Raw genomic sequence first — 22,473 nt, forward strand, 5'->3', positions numbered from 1 at the left:
CAGAAATTACCCCACTCATCACCATCCATCTCAGATCCTGAAGCTGTGTGTTTTGCTTCCAGAACACTAGCCCTTTTTAGAGTTACTTCCCACAACTACTTATTGAACTACGTGTTGCCTTAAATCTCCTCATTTTCTAGGCTTTAAATAGCAAAAAGACTGCATACTCTCGTGATGTATCAATTATTAAATCAGGTGGCATAGCTGCAGCCAAAGTCACTTCCAGACAAGCTATTCCCTGTGGATAGAATATCTTCCTTTGCAGGTTAAAATTGTTTTGTGGGGTTTGGCACTAAGGTTTTTTTCAGGGAGATCTGGTGACTCTGGATATATCACCTAAAAATCCGAGGCCTCTAGTGAGGGCCATATTTTATCATCATCTAATTGTTTGGCTTGAAAGGGACCTTAAAGGTCACCAAGTTCCAACCCCCTGCCATGGACAAGGACACCTTCCACTAGCCCAGGCTGCTCAAAGCCCCATCCATCACCTTGCTGCACCCTTCTCTTCTTCAGGCTCAACAACCCCAGCTATCTCAGTTTGTCTTCAAAGGCAAGTGCTCCAGCCCTCTGAGCAGTCTTCAGGGTCCTGCTCTGGACTTTTCACATCCTGCACACAGGTGCACACTCCTCTTATGCTGGGGCCACAGAGTGGATGCAGCACTGCAGGTGAGGTCGCACCAGAGCAAAGAAGAGGGGAAGAACCAATTCCCTCAGCCTGGGAGTTATTTCTCTTCTGATCCCAGCCTGGCTTCCCTCACCCCTGCCCTGCTCAGGACCGCATGTCAGACCCTTGGGGCCATCAGGCCCTTCCCCAGTGATGCCACAGCAGTGCCAGGCCTATCCTGGGGGACCTCCAGGGAGCTGTCAGTCCTTGCTACTCCAGGCAGACTCCTTCCAAGGCCCTATTCTCTAAATAGTATCAAGTATCTACCCTCTGCAGTGTCTCAACCCTGGTTGCAAAGCAGAAAAATGTGGATGATGCTAGTCAATTCATGAAAGAATGGATGATGCTACTCAGTTCATTATTTTCTTTAGCTTTTTTACTAGTTTATGATAGCTGGTTGAATAAATTTTTAGGCATTGGGAAATTCTGGAGACTCTTGCACAACTAATGAGTTCCATCAAGCCCCTTTCAGTGTGTTTCCTTTTTTTCTATACTGGTTTGAAACATTTGTACAAAATGTAGCATAAGATAACTCTCCCAGGAAATTCCTAGGGCGAATACTAAGATTATGTAACAACTGAAATGCCCAGTAAGTTTTTTAAAAAAGAATTAGCCAGATTAGACTAGACAAGAGATTTAACTGCGTGCATACCCAAAATTCTAATTTTACAGCTCTCCTCCTCCAAAAGGATCCAGGCTGTGGAATAATTCAGCGAGTATAAAGAGAGATAGATATACCTTAATGCCTGTTGGGAACCAACAGGAATATGCCTAAAATCCTCACCTAGAGCTCAAGTATCTGACTCAAGACCTGGGGATTTTTTCTCCCTAGCTTTGGCATCCAGAACAGAGTCCACCCTGGTGATCAGGCCTTCACACCTCATCTTGGGAAGAATGACCAGGTTCCAGCCTTTTCAAATCAACAATCAGTGTGGTTACAGCTGATGTTACCACCACACCTATTTTGTAAGCAATAGCCCACAAGTCTGCCCAGATGTCCAGCACATATAGGATCAAGCTTCAATTTCTTCTTCCATCTGTAGGGAGTCCCTGAAGTCCAGCTATTCCATGTGTGCTCCCAGCTACACCACATGCAGAGAGTGATGCAAGATTGGTCAGGGCAGAAGGCAAGCATACAATAAAGGAGCATGATTAAACATGAGAATTTGGAACTAAACACCAAAGGAATGGATCTTGTTCCATTGGTAAGGCTGGGAATGGTCATCAGTCCACAGCTCTTTATCCAGCTATCCCAGCTCAGTCCATAATCACTCTCCTTCCTGGCTGTTGCACTTGCATTTATTTTTTGGAGTTTTTCACTTGTGATAGGGCTATTATTGTGTTGCAAAGCAAATGAAAACTCTTCAAAATCCACAGTACTAAGCCAATAAGTGATGTCAGCTTATAGAAAATATAGGATCACAATGGCAAAGTCAACTAAATATCTTTTTTGTAATTAAAAGGTGGATAATCATTGACATGTTTTTATTATTTCTTCCAAATATGCAGAGAGAATTAAAGGTAATCTACGTTAGATGTATAATAGTTGACACAAGAATGTAAAGCTTATTAGTATTTGACAGAATGAATTGTTCTGATATTTTTGCAGAAAAACTGTCTTTAAGCAAGGTGTAGGTAAAATCAGAGTACTTGAAAGCAAAAATTTTAAAAATTATTTGTCTTGAATAGCTCAGCAATATAACTAAAGATAGAAACTGACTTTTTGTGTCTTAACAACCTAAATACTCATAATGATGAAAAGGCCAATAATTAATTCATCTATGCATATATCCATCTGGAATTATCAATATCAAGCAGTACTAATATGTGGCTAGAACTAATTTAATTTATAATGAATGAACAGCATAGTGTGAGAATCTGAGCATTGGTGATTGTAAAACTCCATCTGTTGGACAGATAAGTCAGTTCACCAATCAGGTAGGTTATTTGTGCCCTCTTCACACTGGAAAAAAATTCTCAGTTTAGATAATTTCCTTGCAATGAAGCTCTGCTTTTCTGGGACTCACTTATGCCAGTTCTGACGAAAGCCCATTTATCTGGTATAATTGTGTGTGTATATATATATATATATATATATATATATATATATATATATATACACTAAAACTTTTCCAGTATAAAAATGTCACAAGAAATCCCACACCCTGTCATTATTATGCCAGGAAAGGCTTTTCCAATATAGAACCTGAACTCGTCCTAAAAAAAGTTTTCCACAGGCAGCATTAAATGAGATTACGGAGGAGGCTTAAAGACACAGATAACTTGAAAATAGGAAATTTCCTGAAAAAACCTATTGAAATTTCACAGAACCAGAGGACACTGTGTGTCAAATTTGATCTGCATTACCTTGAAAATTGTGTTCAGTGCCCTGGAGTATTATTCTCAATTACATCAAAGCATCTGCAGTATTCTGGGAAATGTCCTAGAGCTACAGGAGACAGCCTGACTGACAGTGAATGCAGAAAAGGTTCTCTCCCAGATTTATATGCTGACTGTGTTGAGCAGTTTTGCTGGGACTTTTCTGCTCCAGAACAGCTAAGTAGTTCAGCTGGAATGCGGGAAATAAAGATATTTATGAAGTATCCACATAGACAGTAATTGAATGGTGGAACAAGTTGTCCATCCTTGGAGATAACAAAATTTGTCAGGTCTTCAGCACCTGAGATTAGCCCTCTTCTGGACAGGAGATGGACTGGAGGAACTCCAGAAACCCCTGTAAAGCTGAACTAGTGTATGAGTCTCTGTCACACCTTTGGCAAACTCACTATACCCCAACACAAGCAAGATGTTTGTGCTCTTCTACCTTAATTATTTTAAGATTTGGCTCAAGAGAACTCAGGCCTAAAATGATCCTTCAAATTGCTAACACAAATCTGTACAAGTCTTAACAATTCAAACATAACCCTCTGTCTCAAATACTGAGTGTAGTACCAAATAGAGTGCTGCTCACATGTACCTGTGTTTTCCAGATGGATTCACAAGGGTTTGAGAGATGTTGTGCTCCCTTAAAGTCATCCGATTATCCTCAAAACTGTTAATTCCAGGCAAGAAGCTAATTGCTCAACCTTTCCCACCACTTGGTTTTATTCTTAGCCTGGAAAGACCTTGGTTAGAAGAGACAAGGTAGTTCATTTTCCATGCCCAATTAGTTCTTTACTTTCTTATAAAGCTTCCAGAAGGGAGGGTGATTTTGCAGTGGGGTTTTTGTCTGCCAAGGATTGGCCTGGGATCATTAATTCATTTCACATGGACTAGCAGACAGGCAACACTAATAACTTTTATTTGGTTCGGAGTAAGGCTGAGTGCTGACCTAGAAGAGGCAGAAGTCCTCTCCCATGGCTAATCCTCTGGGCCACTGCCTCCCTCCTTGAACATGCATCTTCCCTTTCAACTATTTAAAGTGTGCTGTTAATCTTAGCAGTAAGTGGCTGCAGCATGCAATACAGTCTGCATAACCCAGGCAGGATCTCAAGTTTTATGAAGAAATGTGTTTGATGATTCAGAACATTGTAGTGAGGTTATTTTTATTCCGCTTTTTTTTTTTTTTTTTTTTTTTTTTTTTTTTTTTTTTTGTGCATGGTTCCTGTGGATGGAGATGAGAATCCTGTACACAGGAGACATTCCTACTCGGTTTTTGTGGGAAGGCACCTGATTCTTGATTTGTAAGCCATAATAGCAGCTAGATTTGCATGCTCATCTTCCTAATACCTTTGCTGGAGGGCTTTTCTTAGACTTTAGATACTTAGTTTAGGAAGCCATAAGAACAAAGTACCATCTCAACTGCAAGCAAAGATAAGAAATCTTGAAGTACTCAACATGAAGTTTTACGGTTAAAAATATTTACTCCAACCTTACATACAGAAATTTAAGCAAAAGACACACAGAAAGTATAGCATCTTTGGACAGTAAGACTTACCAGGTTTGTTGTACATGGAGCCCACTGGTGGCAAGAAAAATCAGAATTAAAAAAAGGTAGTAAAACAGTTGTCTTGGGCAATCCAGCTATAGGACAAAATAAGTTCTGTGACATTTGCAGGAGTGAGTGACTAATTTACACATGACAACAGGAAATATCTAATCATATATGAGATGCAGTTCAGAGAATTGCATCAGTAACATGGGAGACAGAGAAGTTTATACTCCTACATAATCAACATGGATTTCTTTATAGGCACGTCACCTTCCTCCTTCAGTGAGTTGCAGTAAAAGATTTGCTGATCTTTTTTAAAGTCAACCATTAAAACATGAGTCAAGACAAAGAGATGGTAAACACTTTTCTGCTCAGCGTCTGTCTTTTTTTGTTTTGTTTCTTAAGAAAAGTTTCTCATGTAGTTTTCCAGAACAAATAGCTTCCAGATATCACTGTAAAATGTTTTTTTTTTCTGAATTCATGTGGTCTTGCGTGTCTCTTAAATATTGCTCTTAAACTGAGCACTTGATTCCTCACACTCTTGCAGCAGAAATAGCTACTTACAACTACACAAACTAGATGGAAAATAACTATCAAATCACTTGTTTGTGGTAGTGAAAGTCCTTCTCACATTTATTCTCAAGGGCAAGAGAGGGAGGAATGAGGCCCAGAAACTGAGTGCTAACAAACACAGGTTCCAAGGTGTTTTTAAGATGTAGAAGTGGAAATTCTGCTTGAACAAGCAGTGCAGTCACTCCAAGAAGTTCTGGAGTCTCTGCCCTTAAGGATACTCTGGTCCCAGCCTGCTAAGCAGAGCAGAGCAACCTGCTCTGGCTCTGAAATACCATTCTGCATTGAGAGGAGTCTGGACCAGGTGGTATCCCTGGATCATTCCAGGGAACAAATTCTTCTATGCTTCTACATTTTTGGGTTGTTTTCTAACATCCAGTCTGTGAGGTGATCTTTGAGAATCCTCTCTGGATACAAGGACAAAACCTCCATCCCAGTATCTTGCACTCTGAAAATATTAGGTAACATAAGTAAAAAATTCCCTTCCTTCTCAGACCATGCTTGACTTTTTTAAAAGAGTACTACTATGTCTAAGTCCTCTGAAATGTGTTCTGGCATTACAAGGGCAGTCTTTCCCTTTTGAACTTTCAGTATTCCAGACTGTTTAAATATTAAAAGAGAAGAACAGCTGTATCATGTCAGATGAAAGGTCCATCTGGTCCAGTATAATTTCTCTGGTCAAGGTAATAGTGGATGCCTAGACAAGCAAGTAAATGTAGCACAAGTACATAGGAACACTTCTTCCATGTGTTTTCCCAGCCAGTACCTCTTTTTGATCCCATAAAATTTTAGCATTTTCAATGGTGAATACTAAACGTGGCAGAAAAGAACCCCACCCCTCACCTACGAGTGCTGTTCATTGCTTGTTTTAAAACTTCTAGCTTCCATCTCTCTTTGGTAAACTTAGTCCTTGTTCTGCAAGAGAGTGACAACTGTCCTTTACTCACTTTCCCATTCATTAGATCTCATTTTTTTAGGCTTGAAGAATCCTCATCCATTTAATTGTTTTCCCTGCTGAAACCAGTTCAAACCTTTGATCATTCCTGCTGACCATGGTTTGTAGCACAGCAGTTTGATGGTTTCTGCTTTGTTCACTATTTTCCCCCTAATTTCTCCTAATATACAGTGTGCTTTTTGCCCACTACTGAGCACTAAGGTATGCTTTCGTAGCTCTGCCTATCACAGCTGACACATAACTTTCTAGAACAGTAGAAGCCACCATAAATTTAGGACTACTTGTTCACTGACTATTATTTCTTTTTTATTTATATGGAATTTCACCTGCTATTTTGTGAAAAGCTTACTAGGTATTTTGAGAACTTCCAACAATTTATACCATCAGCCTTCACTGAATCACAGAATTACAGAACTGCAGAACCACAGAACTACAGAATCACAGAACTGTTAGGGTTGGAAGGGATCTCTGGAGATCATCTTGTCCAACACCCCTGCCAAGGCAGGGTCACCTGGAGCAGGTGACACAGGAACACATCCAAATAGGTTTTGAATGTCTCCAGAGGGGGACACTCCACAACCTTTCTGGGCAGCCTGTTCAGTGCTGTGCTACCCTCAATGTAAATAACTTCTTCCTCATGTTGAGGTGGATCTTCTTGTGTTTTGGTTTATGGCCATTGTTTCTCCTCCTGTAACTGGGCATCATTGGAAAGAGTCTGGCACCAGCTTCTTGGCACCTGCATTTGAGCTGTATAAATGTATCGATGAAATCCCCTCTTGCCCTTCTTGTCTCTAGACTAAACAGGTCCAGCTCTGGCAATCTCTTCTCATAAGAAAGATACTCCAGACTCCCTATTGCCTTTATGGCCCTCCAGTGGATCTTTTCCAATAGCTCCTTGTTTTTCTTGAACAGTAGAGACTGGAATTGAGCACAGTACTCCAGCTATGGCCTCACTAGGGCAGAGCAGAGGGGGATGATCACCTCCCTGGACCTATTGGCCACACTCCTCCTGATGCACCCCAGAATACCTGGCCCTCCTGGACACAAGGACACACTGTCAGCTCAATTTTTATTGCTTGGGTAAATTTCAAATTTGCATTTTTATTGCTCAGGTAACTTCCTTTATCTGCAGATGTTACCTCCCCATTATACACCTGTCTTCCAGATCACATTTATGAATATTTTGAATGGCACAGGCTTTTGTACAAGTCTCTGTGGGACTTCACTAATAAGCTTCCCTCTGCTTTGAAAATTATCATGAGATTTGCCCTTTGATTTCTTCTTTGTGGTTTTCATTTTGGCAGCACACTGTTCCCGTTGCGGCATAATGTTAGGTTCACTGGGAGAAAACAAAAGGAGTAATGTTAAAAAAATTTTGTGGTTCTTAGTTTTTTCTCAATGAATTCCTGTCCAGAACATTTTTTGCAGCTCAGTAGCTCTGCTGAGGTCAATAACCAGGTGTAATTGGAAAAGCAAAATCAGTGCAATGAAATTGCAGACTTTAATTATATAGATTTAAATACTTACAAGCTTCTAATATTTTACTTCAAGTATTAATTTTTGTGTTATTGTTATATATTTATGTCTTTTATATTTCTCGTAAGAGAGAAAACAGCAATTTTTAAAATTTGATACAGAACATGTCTTGAATATGAAAATATATATTCTAAATTTCATCAATTCAATACAGAGGTCTGTGTGTGCCAGTTTTCTGTGGTCTTAATACCACACTTTGTTGAATCACAGCTTTCATTTCAAAATGAACAAAGCACCCTACTGTCCTCATCCCAGGTAGTTCTTAAATAAGCATGAAATGATATAATGATGCCCTGATCTGTAAAAATCCTGAAATTACTCTGGAAAAATCTGAGGACTTTACCATTTTAGGAAAAAATCTTACAGAATCCTCATGGTCATCAACAGTGTGAAATAGCTTTTTTTTCCCCTTATGCCACAAAAATCAGAATTTGTGCCATAAAATTTGCTATTTTGTGTAACCAAGTAGCCATATATGCATATTTCTTTTCTTTCCCACCCTGTCAGGATCTCTTGTCCTCTGCTGTCTGGATGGGGGAAACCTGTCCTATCCTTGGGTCCAGGCAGCTGGAGCTTGACTGGTCTGAGGACAGGAGGCAGGATGCTGAGTCTGGCCAGGGAAGGCAGGCAGAGAGGTGGGGAGAAAGCCTGGTTTCTATCCCAAGTAACCATATACTAATTTTATTTTTATGAGTATTTTTACTGATGAACCCATGTTGTGATGCTCATGTGCTGGTGCAAGAGAGGGAAAACCTGATCCCATTTCAGATGTTTTCTTACTGGTATTATGATCTCTTTCAAAGGGTATTTGATGACAATAAAAGAAATTATGCTTGCTGCAGTATTTAGAGATAAATAGCAACAGAACTAAGTACCATCATGTCAACAATTACAAAAATTTCACTTAATGTAATTTTGGCTAGAAAATAATCTTAAAATATTTAGAGGTATTATAAGAAAGAACAATATAGACTAATATTATCAAGATTCATTAAATTCTGACTGAAAATACTTCCAAATTTGGGGTGGTTTTTTTATTTTGTTTTGTTTTTAGTTACATGAAATTTGGATCCAGATGTTGGCAATAGTCTTTGCTATTACAAATGAGAAATTTTTTTCCTACATATTATAATTAACAAATTAATAAATAACAGCAGAGCTCATTTCTGATCTTCAGTTTTTGAGAATGGGTGTGATCAGTAGATGGACACAGATGTATGTTAAGTGAGGTCAGAGTCATAATCTGCTGAAATATGACAGTGTTCATGGCAATATTAGCATAGTTACACTTGAAATCTGCTTAACTTTTCTCTTTCTCTGCTGTTCCACTAGAAAATAAATTCTCCTGTATTTAGGATAATCTGAAACACTGACTGTAACATTTGGGGATAATTTCTGTCTGACACTCCTGGACACAACATACAAATCTTCTGACCTAGAAAGAAATAAAAATAGGAATGATGCCACAATATAGACTTTCATCCAGAGGTAATGGGAACTGCAAGCTTCATTCACAGAAAGAATTATCATGGCAAGGGGACATAGAGCTAAGGTGGAAGTTTGTCTTCATATAGAGACCATCTCTATTTGTGCTCCATGAACACTCCTGAGGGATTTGCTGAATTTTGTAGACTATATTGGACAGCCTAAGTGTTCACAAATTGACTGCAGTGCCATTACAGTGAGATTCACCTGTAAAGAGAATTGTGCTGAGCAGATGAGAATCTGGCCCCAATAATCCCCAGGTTTCTTTGAGTGACCTCTACTAGAAAGAAGCTGTTTGGTCTTTATGCAAAATGGCATCTGGCAGCTTGGAAAGAAAAGCTGTTTTTCTTCTCATGCCAAAATTCGTAAAATTTTTGACAGAAAAGCACATTTTTATGATGAAGGTAAGAATTTATTGGATAATAGATTATTTGTTAAATTCCAATGATGTGTTGGAACCTGACAAGGATTATAGTTTTGCTGTCAATTCAATTACCCTATACTTGAGGAAGCTGGTTTAATTATTTGTTGCTGGTTTAATTAAAAGGCGCTTAAGTCAGTGCAAGTTTTGCCCCTGATGTCAATGAGATCAGACCCAGGTCCAAGTTACCTTAACTCCTAGCATGATTAAAAATGAGTAAGTGTTTCAGAAATGCCATCACCCACAGCCAGACAGTTAATCTGGGGCTGAGAGAGTCAAACACAATGTAACAACAACTCACTCATGTTAGGGGTGTGCTATGTGCTTATCCTGGGGTCTGGTAGACTCTAGGGACAGCAGTGACCCTTACACTATAGGTAAGGATAAAGAAGGTTGAAATGTATAAAGTGGATTTTTGTTATTGTAAACTGCACAGAGAATGCGGCCGTAAGAGGCTGAAGTCACATGGAAAGGCCAAAGGCACAATTTAGAGAAGACCATGTGGGAGAGAAGTGTCTGTCTCCAGGAAAGAGGAGAGATATGCAATCAATAAGAAGTAATGTCTCCTCTCCTCTCCTCTCCTCTCCTCTCCTCTCCTCTCCTCTCCTCTCCTCTCCTCTCCTCTCCTCTCCTCTCCTCTCCTCTCCTCTCCTCTCCTCTCCTCTCCTCTCCTCTCCTCTCCTCTCCTCTCCTCTCCTCTCCTCTCCTCTCCTCTCCTCTCCTCTCCTCTCCTCTCCTCTCCTCTCCTCTCCTCTCCTCTCCTCTCCTCTCCTCTCCTCTCCTCTCCTCTCCTCTCCTCTCCTCTCCTCTCCTCTCCTCTCCTCTCCAGCTGTGTGTGGAAGAGCCATGTAGGGCTGGGGGCATGAATCACTGGTCCTTTATGGAATCACTCACACAGGCAGAGGCCCCACTTTAACAGCACAAACTGGACTTTAGTTCCTCCAGTTCCAAAGCTTGCTTTGGAGTCCCCAGTACCTGCATATATGTCACAGATACTTTCAGGGGAAGAACAAACTTGTCAAGGTCCTTCTAAAAGTCCTGCTCAAAAGTATAAGCCAGTGATATTGAGCTCCTTCAATCCCAGCCAGAAAATAAACATCAGGAAAGGATTTTTCATTTAATTTAGTCATCCTAAAATGCTATAAATCCAAACTTGAACTGAGAAACCTCTTTCTCTGCCACATGGTCTTCTCTAAATCGCGCCTTTAGTCTTTTTTTTTTTGTTTGTTTTTGCTGGATTGCACCTTCTGAAAGTCCAACTGCAGCCACCTTGCTGCAAACCTTTTCATCACAGAGAGCAACCTTTATATCTGCAAGAGAAGCTGGGTCCACCCATTTGCTATTTCTCTCCAGCCACATTCTCAGAGGCAGCCGTGTGAATACCTGTTCTCCAACGCAAGCTACATAGAAGAACAGGAGTATGGAATGGATATGGAATCAGATATTTGAGGAGTGGAATGTGAAGTCAGGTGTGTAAGCCCACCTCCACATGCTAGTGAGGTGATGACATTCCTACATAGCTTATTTTCAGGAGTTAGTATTTGAACAAAGTAAATACTATTTAATTAATCCACGTTCAAAAGATGAGCAGTTAGTGTTTAGATGATGAATCCCTGAGCAAGTGGCTAAACAGCAATCACTATGTACTGAGGTTTTCTGAAAAAAAACTATGCTGGCCCAATCCATAAGAAGAGAAAAATATGAAGTGACGTAGAGCGACACCAAAATAGTCAGATCAGCTAAACATGACTGTTAGTTGGATGGGGACTGTCTCTGTGACAGCAAGAACTGTAAGATACGTATTCTATCTACCCCAGTTTACATTTTCTTGAAATGGGAATAATTAGCTAGATCATGGGGCTATTAAATCTGCTACCACTAGTTTGTCAGTTAATATTTTTCTGGCTCTTTCAAGGTGATGTGATTATTATCAGCAGAACATCTAATCAGGAATTTAATCAAATATTGTGAGTTTTCCTTCAAGATGAAGACATCAAAATGCACACAGGGCAACCAGAGACTATTAGTTTTTAAAGAATTTTTCTTTTGCCCACAAACAGAATAGTAAATGTATTTTCCCAGCTTTAGTTATATACTGTCTCCCATGTTTTATTTCAGTAAAAATGTCTTTTGGAGATCCTGTATTGGGAAAATACTCCAGATATAAAAGAAGTTCCACTCTTGAGAATTGCTGCAATGAAATGCAAGCAAAATTAGATTATAGATTGCTCAGAAACAGAGTATATGTTCTCTGAATTTCTCTGAACAAGATTCCCCCTCTAGGAGAGGATGATGGGGGTGTGAATTACCCCAGACACAATGGGTGGCAGACATCTGCACATCATGTACCAAAAAATATTGCTAACTTACTGTAAGGTGCTACTAATTTTTCTTCCTTAATACTGCCTCAAATAAATTGGCAATACTAAGCAGTTTCAAAGGCAAAGGAAATGCCACAACTTATAGACAGCTAAAGAGATGGTTTGGCACCTGACTCTTTTTCACAAAGCTTCTGATATTCTTTTTAAGTCCTGAGTGCTCTCTGTAGTTCCTTCACATGCCATGTTCCCCTTTGTTATAGCTTCAAGTGACATCCATGTTCTGCTCTTCCTCCAGCTCCTTATGGACTCCTTTCAGGCCCTATGGGTACCAGTGGATGCCACAATGGAAATATCTGCACGAGGAAGTAAGGCACTCGGGTGTGTGGTGATTTGGGCAAGCTTCTTGTGAGATCAAACTGATATTTCACCTTTTTTTGGTTTTGAATTGACAGAGGTTTCATGTGACAATCCTGGTACTGATATGCAATGTTCCCAATCATGCTGGACCACAAGGGTCCCTGGGTGTATCTTTCTCTTAAAAGGTGAAAAAACTTCACTGCCTTAAGCATCAAAATTAGACATTCATGGCAAAATGTTCATGCGTGTGATCAAGCCCGCCCTTTCTAACAATGGATTTAAAACTGTAAACCACATTAACATTGAAATTACCAATACTGGGAATGTGATTTACAGCAAATTGGGATGGAGGGGATAGTTCATTATCCAGTTATATCTCCAGACACTTATCAGACAGCAGAGATTATTGCATTTCCTATACTCCACACTTTGAAAGATCTGGAAATTTAGGGTGTTATTAACCAGAATATCAATAGTCTAGAGAAGATGAAACCTTTCAAATGTGATGTATAAGAACAACCTAGCATACTTTTCCATACATACATGAATTTTGACTGTGGTTCCTATGAGGACCTTCTGGCTTTTTATTATCTTTTCCTTGATCTTTGCATGCATACAGATTTTAGTTTCTCTCTCTCTTTTTGTATCTGGGTGAACAAATATGAGTAAATATCTTTGTGTGTCCAAGCTTATGTAATAGTTTCTTTGGAAAGGGAGTGCTTTATCAATGACAACAGAACAGGAGTCTGCTTAATAATGCCTATGTATGCCTTGGAGGTTAGAGTCTAAGCAATGAAAACCCTTTTACATAACCTGTTTTATTCAGAAAAACTGGCCTCACCAGACAGGCTTCTCCTGAGGTCACCTGATGAGTAAATCAGAGAGAAATGGAAATATTTATTTTTTATAGGACAGGGATTCACTTCTTCTCAGAGCTTTTAGTCTTAAGACCATATCAGGGCCACCAGCTTCCTCCCACCTCCTGGTACATATAATTCATTCCTCTGCCTGGCTGAACAGCAGATCCCACCATTCAGAGACTGGCTTTGCTGAACTCACATTTTCTGCATTTCCCTGCCCTCGTGCTGGTGAAAGAAGCAGATTTTATTTTGTGGTCTTGGCTTCTTTATATTCAGCTGGCTCCACAGGTCCGCCCTCAGAGCCCACCCTGACACACATGTCTGTCCAGCCTCCACCTCCTTCCCTTGGAAAGATTAAAACCAGCCCAGCAGCCTGCACCTCCCTCTCTGCAGGGTCCTGGTGGGGCAGGAGCTGCTGTCTGCACCCACTGCTGCACTCCTCTGTCGGACTAATGAGAGGGAAGCAGGCAGTGTGACGATATACCCTGCGTATTCACATGAGAGAAGTGAAGAAATCCAGCAGTGAAGATGAAAAGCCACTGGTAAGAGAACAAGTGGGATTTAGAGACATCTGTAAATAAGAGATTAGAACCGTGAAAGCTGTCCTTGCCAGCATTATATGAGTGGACTACAATAGAAGGAGCTTTATTGACATGTTTTATTATAAGGCAAAAATAAAATGTCATGTAAAGAAATTATCTTGCCAAAGAAATTGTCTTGTCAAATCTGTTAACAGATCCTTAGGTTGTATTTTATATGTTTAATATGCATGGTTTGGAGGAGAAATTTAATAACATAACCTGTCAGAAACTACAGATTCATACTGGAATTTTCTTTCTGTTTACAGGAAAATTACAACTTTCTTTTACCTGTGTAGTTTTCTGTGGTCTTTCATCTCAGCCACCATCCAGCACCAATCGAGTAAGGAGACAGATTTTATCTACATTTTATCTTTGTGTAATTTTGAATGTCAAAAGAATTATTCTGTGTTTATTCAAAACTAAAATCCTCTGTAACTAGCCATCACACAAAATGAGAGCTGTCTATGTGCATTTATATATGTATGGATGGATAGAAGGACATAAATGAAAAACAGGAAAAAAACAAGAGTTGTGTGTGTTGCTTTAAATTTGCTATTAAATGTATTTATTTTTAAGGTAAGGATTAAAATCTGGATGTAGAAGGTAAATACAGGACACAAACCTTCCCTGTCTTTCAGTGCTTTTAGTTAGATATTCTTCTGCTACATGTGGCAATAAACTGGTTCTACTTTATTTGCTGGGCATAAATATAAATGGCTGGATGTCAGCCATGTGTCTCATCAAAGAATATAGAATGAGGTCTTTTCTAAGGTGTAACGTGTCAACCTGAATGTTCTCTTTAAGCCTATGTTGTCAGAAGGAAACCCACATTTAGGGTTAAGCCTTTGCAGCACACAAGAGGCTCTCTGTAGGTTAGAAATGCTTCTCCTTCCAACTTCCACTCTTCATTCTTCCCTACCTGCACTCTGCTAACTTTTTCCAGATTGACTTGGTACATGGCTCTTAAACTCTTCAAATAAATGCTTCTTTTTCCTTCCTTCTTCCTTAATTCTGGGTATCTTGTAGGTCTTATGGTCATGACAAGGTTTTTTTGACAAACAATATTCTGAAAAATTGGATTTTTAGATATAGTTTCCTCTAACAAATTTCTTCTGCATTCTCATTTGGGTAAACAAAAAAGGACTGTAAGGTCTTCTTGCCACCACTTTGCATTACATGAATGTTCATTTTCTGATCAAATCTGGCACAGAGGAAAGTGGGAAAGCTTGGAATACCAGAGAGGATGGAAAACATGCCAACTGATTCACAACAACTTCTTTAGTTGGCATGAGGTTTGTTTAAGTTTCCTTGGGAGTAGGGAGACTGTTGATTTAGGTAACTGGCCTTTTTTTTTTTTTTAAAGTTTGCTTGAACCACAAAAAGTTGCAACCCAAAACCTCCTTACACAGCAGTCCTTCTTAAACTATTACTATTTCTCAACAGCTCTGCAAGAGAAGAATTATTATAACACTCTAATTTAAAGGCTTGAAAAAAAATCAGATAGCATATCAAGTTACTGCTTTTAATTTGGACCTCTCTAGAAAAAGATGATTATTTTCTTATATCTCTTACTTTACTGAGTACAGTTTAAATTATTATGTACCTCTAATTAATATTATTATTTATAGCTCTTTTTAATTCATAATAATCTGACAGCTGCTTCAGTTGATTCTGTAAGGTGATCAGCGGCAGTGTGCAGGCACATGATTAGTAAATTCACCTTTTTTTGTAGGACTACCAGCTATTCTGGGTGCCAGTCACAGAATTGATATCTGCCCAACAATCAGGATTGGCCAAGATGACCTACCAGGCAAGTAGCACCCTGAATTTTTCACAAAAAAGCTGCTGTTCAAAAAATATATCAGGTTATATTCAGCTCTGTGACACCACAATTCTCAAATTAAAATGAAAGTTACATTATGGATATGTATATTTTTTTCCTTGCAGGCTTTGACCTGATTTCTCAGTTTCAAATAGAAAAAGCTGCTTCCCAAGGAATTATTGAGAGAGTAGTGGGATCCACTTCTCTACAAGTAGCTTATAAATTGGGACCCAATGTAGACTTCAGGATACCAACCAGGTAATGCCTTCCGTGTTTGGCTTTAAAATAGAGATATTTTGCAATCTTATTTTTTAAGTGGTAGATCTCCCACCAGCTAGATCACATAATTTAAAAAGACATTGAGTGCCTCAAGATTTGCTGATGCTAAGGGATTCACCTCAAGAAAGTAATGTCAGAAGTTGCTGATGATTTGAAACAGGGAGGCAAAGAAAATGTAACAGGAGAAGAGGGAAAAAAGTTTTCTTAAAATATTGACGCAAAGGGCTCTTTCAGAGCATGTGAGGATCGCAGAGATGAAGTAGGATAACAACTCACTGATTCTGAGCTAAGGTTTTTTTTCATTGTGTGTTTGTTTTAGGTAACAGGTACATGAATGCTCCTGGCTGATTTATGGTCAATTAATCTATAAAAGTTGAAATTTATTATTTAGCATGTTACAGTGAATAGAAGTCAGGATTTAGGGATCTAATTGTGTTTGTGCTTTACAGGCCAGACTTGTTGCTGGTGAAGGAATAGAGACAGTACAGCAGGGTAGAGTTGTCTTTGCCAAATTTAGTCTGGAAGTCTGCAAGTCTGGATTCTGTTCCAGCACCTTATGTTATTAAGAATGCCTCAACTTAGCAATTAAGTGACAAGACCATTAACTGGACAACTGTTTCAGCTAGGAATAATTGGATTGTGAAGTGTTTCTCTCTTACTCCACCTATCACTAACAACTTTTCTTCCTGCAATCCTCTGTGGCTCCTACCTTCATAGCCACCAGATTAAGCTACTTTAGAGCTTAAGTGTTTGGTTACATTGGGCTCACACCTACTTTCAGTTCCAGACACAAATCAGGACTGCGAGTGTATGAATGTGAATCCAAATGCAGCAAATGGGATCATCACTTCACTAAGAATTGGAGGTTCTCAGATAAAAGCAGCAATATTTTCACTTTTAAGAGAGTTTAGAGTTATTGCTATAGATGGTTCTAGTGAAATATGTGCTTGATATACACAAGTTACCCCTGAACAAAGCTACGTTGACTGCCTTACCACAGCATCTGAGCTGACTCCTGCCATTGGGGTCGCTGGCCCAGGAAATGAATCGAAGGTTCGAGCCCCAACCATGCTGCAGTGCCTCAGTGTCCTGCTCCTCTGCCACTGACCCTGACCCTGCTGCAGTGCCTCAGTGTCCTGCTCCTCTGTCACTGACCCTGACCCTGCTGCAGTGCCTCAGTGTCCTGCTCCTCTGTCACTGACCCTGACCCTGCTGCAGTGCCTCAGTGTCCTGCTCCTCTGCCACTGACCCTGACCCTGCTGCAGTGCCTCAGTGTCCTGCTCCTCTGCCACTGACCCTGACCCTGCTGCAGTGCCTCAGTGTCCTGCTCCTCTGCCACTGACCCTGACCCTGCTGCAGTGCCTCAGTGTCCTGCTCCTCTGCCACTGACCCTGACCCTGCTGCAGTGCCTCAGTGTCCTGCTCCTCTGCCACTGACCCTGACCCTGCTGCAGTGCCTCAGTGTCCTGCTCCTCTGCCACTGACCCTGACCCTGCTCCAGTGCCTCAGTGTCCTGCTCCTCTGCCACTGACCCTGACCCTGCTGCAGTGCCTCAGTGTCCTCCTGCTCCTCTGCCACTGACCCTGACCCTGCTGCAGTGCCTCAGTGTCCTGCTCCTCTGTCACTGACCCTGACCCTGCTCCAGTGCCTCAGTGTCCTGCTCCTCTGTCACTGACCCTGACCCTGCTGCAGTGCCTCAGTGTCCTGCTCCTCTGTCACTGACCCTGACCCTGCTGCAGTGCCTCTGTCACGGAGTCCGAGCTGGCTGCTCTGCTCCAGAGCTGTTTTACAGCCTGGCCCTCTCAGTGGGAGGGAAGAGGAGGGAAGGGGAGAGAAGGAAAGGGCAGGGCAGGGCAGGGCAGGGCGGAGTGCCCGGCCCGTCCCGGCTCCCGGAGCTGTCCCTGCCCGCGGTGCTGAAGCGGCGCCCGCCGCGGGCCGCGCTCACACCCAGGGGTTCACCCTCCGGCCTGTGCGCTCCTGCTGCATCCAGGGGTGGGGGAGGAAAAAATACAGTGAATTTGGGAAAAATGGCCAGCGTGGCTTTCCCGAGATGCGTGGCTGATATAGCCCAAGTGCCACAGGAGCACTGGGGAGGGACCCTCATCAAACACGTTGGCAGCAGGGAAATAATTTTTTAGGCTAACACATGATGATTATACTAGGGCAGAGGAGCCCATTTTAGTGTGGCTATATGGTATGGGAATGAGAGCTCAATTGGATGAGCAGGGCTCAGCATTCAGTCTCTGATGTAGCAATAGCTTGTGCTTTGAAAAACTCACAGAGCTTCCTTAAAATGCTACTGAGTTGTAGCTTGGTCTTTTTGCTTGCCCAGAAGTATATCCCAAAATGAACAGAAATGATTGCACACAAGTCATAAATTCCCATTGGCCAGTGCTTCTTCTAGAGTAAAATCTGCTGAAGGATCAATACACTATTCTCCATGTAATGGTGTGGTGTAATAATGGTGTAGTAACTGTGGAACTTCCATGACATAAAGATGTTCTCACTGGACATGGTGAACGCATCATTTTTCAATTTAATCTGTGTACATGTTGTAGGCATCCACCAGTTAGTAAGTACAAAATTAATCCTGTTTATTTGGATAATAATTGTATTTATTTTTAATGGAAATCTTAAAAATAATATTGGCACAAAGAAATATGTTCATGACACTTTTTTTTAATGTGGCAAAAGGGCTAATTATCTTTGTGCATTGGATGAAATCTTAAACCTTTGACTTCACGAATGCAACTGTCATAACACACAAACACAAAACCCCAAACAAAATAGGGAGGAATTTTATAAAGCTTTAGCAGTAAACTTGAAATATCCAGAGAATTTCAAAGGCCTTTCTGGCTTTTCTGTGAAGCAGTGCTCCTCAAACGCATGTGCTTGAAGGTCTGGGTTTTCTTCAGGTGCTTTTCCTTTCACATTGTGAGTAAACTATTCCACCCAGATATTGATGATGATGCTGAAATAGAAAAGCCAAAATGCAGCTAGAAAGCTAATTAGGTCATAAGAGAATTAATTAGCTCAGCCGTGGGAGTTTCTGAAGAATAAAGATCAGCTGAGAATAATGAGTCCTAACAAATGGCTTCTGGTTAATGACTTAGGACAGATGCTTTTAAAAGTGCTGAGCTAAGTTTTATTGTTATTGCTTGTTTAATTGCTGCCAGACAGTGTGTGCCATGTCAGCTGTGATTCTAGGCAGCTCCAGGAGATGCAGACACAAGTGTCTCCACTTGTTGATCAAAAGAACCCTCAACCCTGGGCACATGATACTGCATTATCATGAGAATGGCCACAGCAATTTCCACAGCCATCTCCAGTGAGCTGTGCTAACACTTCTAAATCTTTATTTAGCAAGGACTAAGTTAAGTCAGCGAGCAATGGAGCTCACCGAAGAAATTAACTCAAAAAACCCCAAATGTAATAAAACAAACAGTTACTCTGTAGAACTTAAATAGGTATGTAGTTGAGCTTTTAACATATTCTTCTGCTCTTGGTGAATCCTGGGGTCAGGGGGATGGGTCAGGGCTTTCCTCACCATTGTCAGATGACTTATCTTGGTTGTATTGAAGCCTGGGTAGGACTTAGCTTTGAAATCTCAAAGAAATCTTCCTGGTAAGTATTCAAAATACAGGATTAGTGAAAGTCTTAGGTATTTATTAAAAATATTTAAGTGAAATAGTAGTATTTCAGAAGTTCCCCTAGATGAACTACAAATGTTTCAATCTTCCCACCCTCCAATACTTAAAAAAATTAGGCAAATAGTTTAATATCTGATAAAAAAAAATGACCTAACCTTGTATTCATAAAACAATTGAAGTAGTTAATAATAATATGAGTATACAAGGAAAGCAGGACTGGAATGCTTTCTTACAAACTGAAGAAAAAAACTAAATTAAATAAAAAGATCTGATGGCTTATATAGCTAACAATTTTAAATGGATAGGAAATAGGTCAGGAATAAATCTGGATTTTGGCTTTTAAAGATGTTTCCATATAAATTCTTTCTTCGCTCATTTACCTGAATCTAAATTTACATTTGATTGGTTCTCTTCCATAAATCAGTGGAATTGGAAACAACTATGTTAAAAATAATTTCCTGAAAGAATTTGAGTGCTCATACAGCTATCAGCTGTTCAATAAATTTACAGCGTCCTTCATTCTTCACTTGGCAGTAAGATGGAAGAATAGCTTCTGTACAATTGTTTATTTAAATATCATGCTAAATTTGCCATGGTTTCCAAATATTTAGCATTTTAAGTTGCTGACTTTGGAAGGGTTTTGCCTCTATAAGAATCACAGGATTTGGAAAGAAATATGTTCTGAAATACAATTAAACCACTAGAGGATCATTACTGTTGGAGTAGCTGAGATGAGACTATGTCTCTGTTTTGCTTGTAGAATTATAGGTACAAATCTTACACAGTAACAGTCCCCTGCAGAGTACCTTTCTGGTGATGGGTCATGCTTCACTGTGTTGAGTCATACTACTGATACTGAGTCTCTAGTGTAAAGGCAGCAGTTCTTCTAATTGGTTATTAATATTTTTTAAAAATGGGAATACTTTTCCATGTTTGTGCACTGAATTTTTATCTTTAGTGTTTGATTTATTATATTTCTTATAATCTAGTTTTCTCTTCCCAATGTCAGAAGCTCTTACATTATTTCTCTTCTTTGCATATGTTCTGAAAAAGTGAACATATTTCTTTCCTATTTTAATGTCTGAAAAAAGGAGAACCCACATAATGTCTTGAAAAATACTAAATCTATAGCTAAATATGGTGCGAAGAATTCATTTGCCAATCTGGTATAAACAATCTTCTAATCAAAAAGTGTGTTCATGTACTAGGGTTTTTTGTTTCTTTTGTTGTTTTCTTTTGTTGGCAGTATAGTTGTGTCAACTGAGGTTGGATGAGAATGTGTGTGACAGTTTAAAGAGTATTGCCATGACAACAAAACTTAGCAGTGCAAAGAAATGCTGAAAACCTTTTCACAGAGGATCTGGGATTAGTACTGCTGCTTTTAGGCTCAGTGTATCAGACACCCTGGAGTCACTGAACTTAACAGAGAAAGTTGAACATCACGAGGAGGTTATTTCAAGATTACCTAACAATACCACCTTCAGTGTGGTAGTAGGAAAACCAACTCTTCTGCAAGAACAAATATGATTCAGCAACTGAAGAGATAAATGACCCAGCTGAACTAAGGTTTTAAGCTCATACTGTTGTAGAGGAGATTGAAATACTTTTAAAAGAGACGTTATAGAGGAAGGACACAAAGAGCCATAAAGGATGTGCTGAACTGGATCAGAAGCTTAGTAAGAGTGAAGGTATGTCTGAATAGGGAGAAGAATTATCTTCCTGGAGCAGAAGAGAATATATATGCTTATTGTGTAGATCATAAGCCTAACACAAAGAGGGATAGGGTACAGTAAACACTGCAAAGTGCTCGAAACCAAAGGAAAGCTACAATATCCACAAGATGACATTTGCTTCTGAGAGGGCAAGAAGCAAACTGAAAATAAATGATGATAGAACGCAATGAGTTAGATAAAATCCTATCAAACCAAACCAGGTGGGGCAGGACTTCATCCTCAGTCAAGAGACACAATTCAGAGCAAAGCGCAGACAGATTCAAGATACTGGCAAGGAGCCCCCTCTTCCAACTTTGTATATCTCCACACCTTATATAATGAGCTAAACTTTCCAGTTAAACATTCCCCTTCCTTATACCCCAGCTCTCAGGTGTATGCAAAGGCTTCCGGGGAAACGGAGAACCACCAGTAGGGCGGGTACTTCATTTGTAAAACGAAGCTACTGCTGCTGCCAGGCTTGCCATGTCCTCGCTGAAATCTGCTGAGGCTGTGCCGCTGCCTGCTGGAGCACAGCTGCACTACAGCTTGGAACACTACAAACTAGGGAGATTGCTTCTGGAAGTACTCTCTTTCTAAATCAGTAGTCATCAAGCATACAGAATGAGAGCTGATAATTGTTTTTGCTTTCCCCCCCCCCATAGCCTACATCCTGAGATTCACTAATGGTATCTAAATAGCTGTTGAGATAGGATTGATCTGCCACTCAAAAATCATCTTTGTTCAAGATATCTACTTATTTAAGAAGTTAGCCTAATGAAAGCTGGGACAAAATGGCTGTGCATATCTTCATGCTTAAGAAATTTATTTAAACTTATTCTTAAATGTGGGTAGATGGCAAAGATGTATTGATGTCAACTGGATATGACACTAGAGTTTTATGATCCATAGAATAAATATGGAAAGGCCTACTTCTTAAATATTGTATTGGATTCAGTGATACATTTGAAAAAAAAAATGACATGACTGTTTTACACCGTGTCACAGCCAGTGCTACCTGTGTTTTCAAAGCTCACCTTATAGGAGTTGCTAAAATATGAAATATTTTATAGGTGGCAGATCTGTTCCCTGCTACTTGTAGTTTTGTGGTTGAATGTCACAGGACATAATACACTTTGAGTGTGGGTCCTGACCATATATTTGTCAATGATTTCTGCTGAAGTGATAGCTTATACCTTAACAAAAGGGTTACTGGCAGGCTGAACAAGAAAATGCTTTTGCAAAAGACATTCTTATGCCTTCAAAATCAAATCAGATCTGCACTTTCTCCCTGGTCATTGTTAAGTCATACTATGTTGACTGACTTTGTAAG

General features: G+C 40.0%; 1 protein-coding gene across 1 annotated transcript in view; it reads left to right on the plus strand.

Moving 5' to 3' along the window:
• Positions 1-13,534: 13,534 nt before the first annotated feature.
• The window catches only part of COL9A1 (collagen type IX alpha 1 chain), a 62,040-nt gene continuing 53,101 nt past the window's right edge, over positions 13,535-22,473 (plus strand). The window contains exons 1-4 of the mRNA XM_053938093.1: positions 13,535-13,642; positions 13,948-14,021; positions 15,414-15,491; positions 15,629-15,761. Coding sequence (XP_053794068.1) covers positions 13,629-13,642; positions 13,948-14,021; positions 15,414-15,491; positions 15,629-15,761 — 299 coding nt within the window. The 5' untranslated portion in view covers positions 13,535-13,628. The remainder of the gene's footprint in view (positions 13,643-13,947; positions 14,022-15,413; positions 15,492-15,628; positions 15,762-22,473) is intronic.

The sequence above is a fragment of the Vidua chalybeata genome, chromosome 3 (genome assembly GCF_026979565.1).
Source record: "Vidua chalybeata isolate OUT-0048 chromosome 3, bVidCha1 merged haplotype, whole genome shotgun sequence".
Lineage (NCBI taxonomy): Eukaryota > Metazoa > Chordata > Aves > Passeriformes > Viduidae > Vidua > Vidua chalybeata.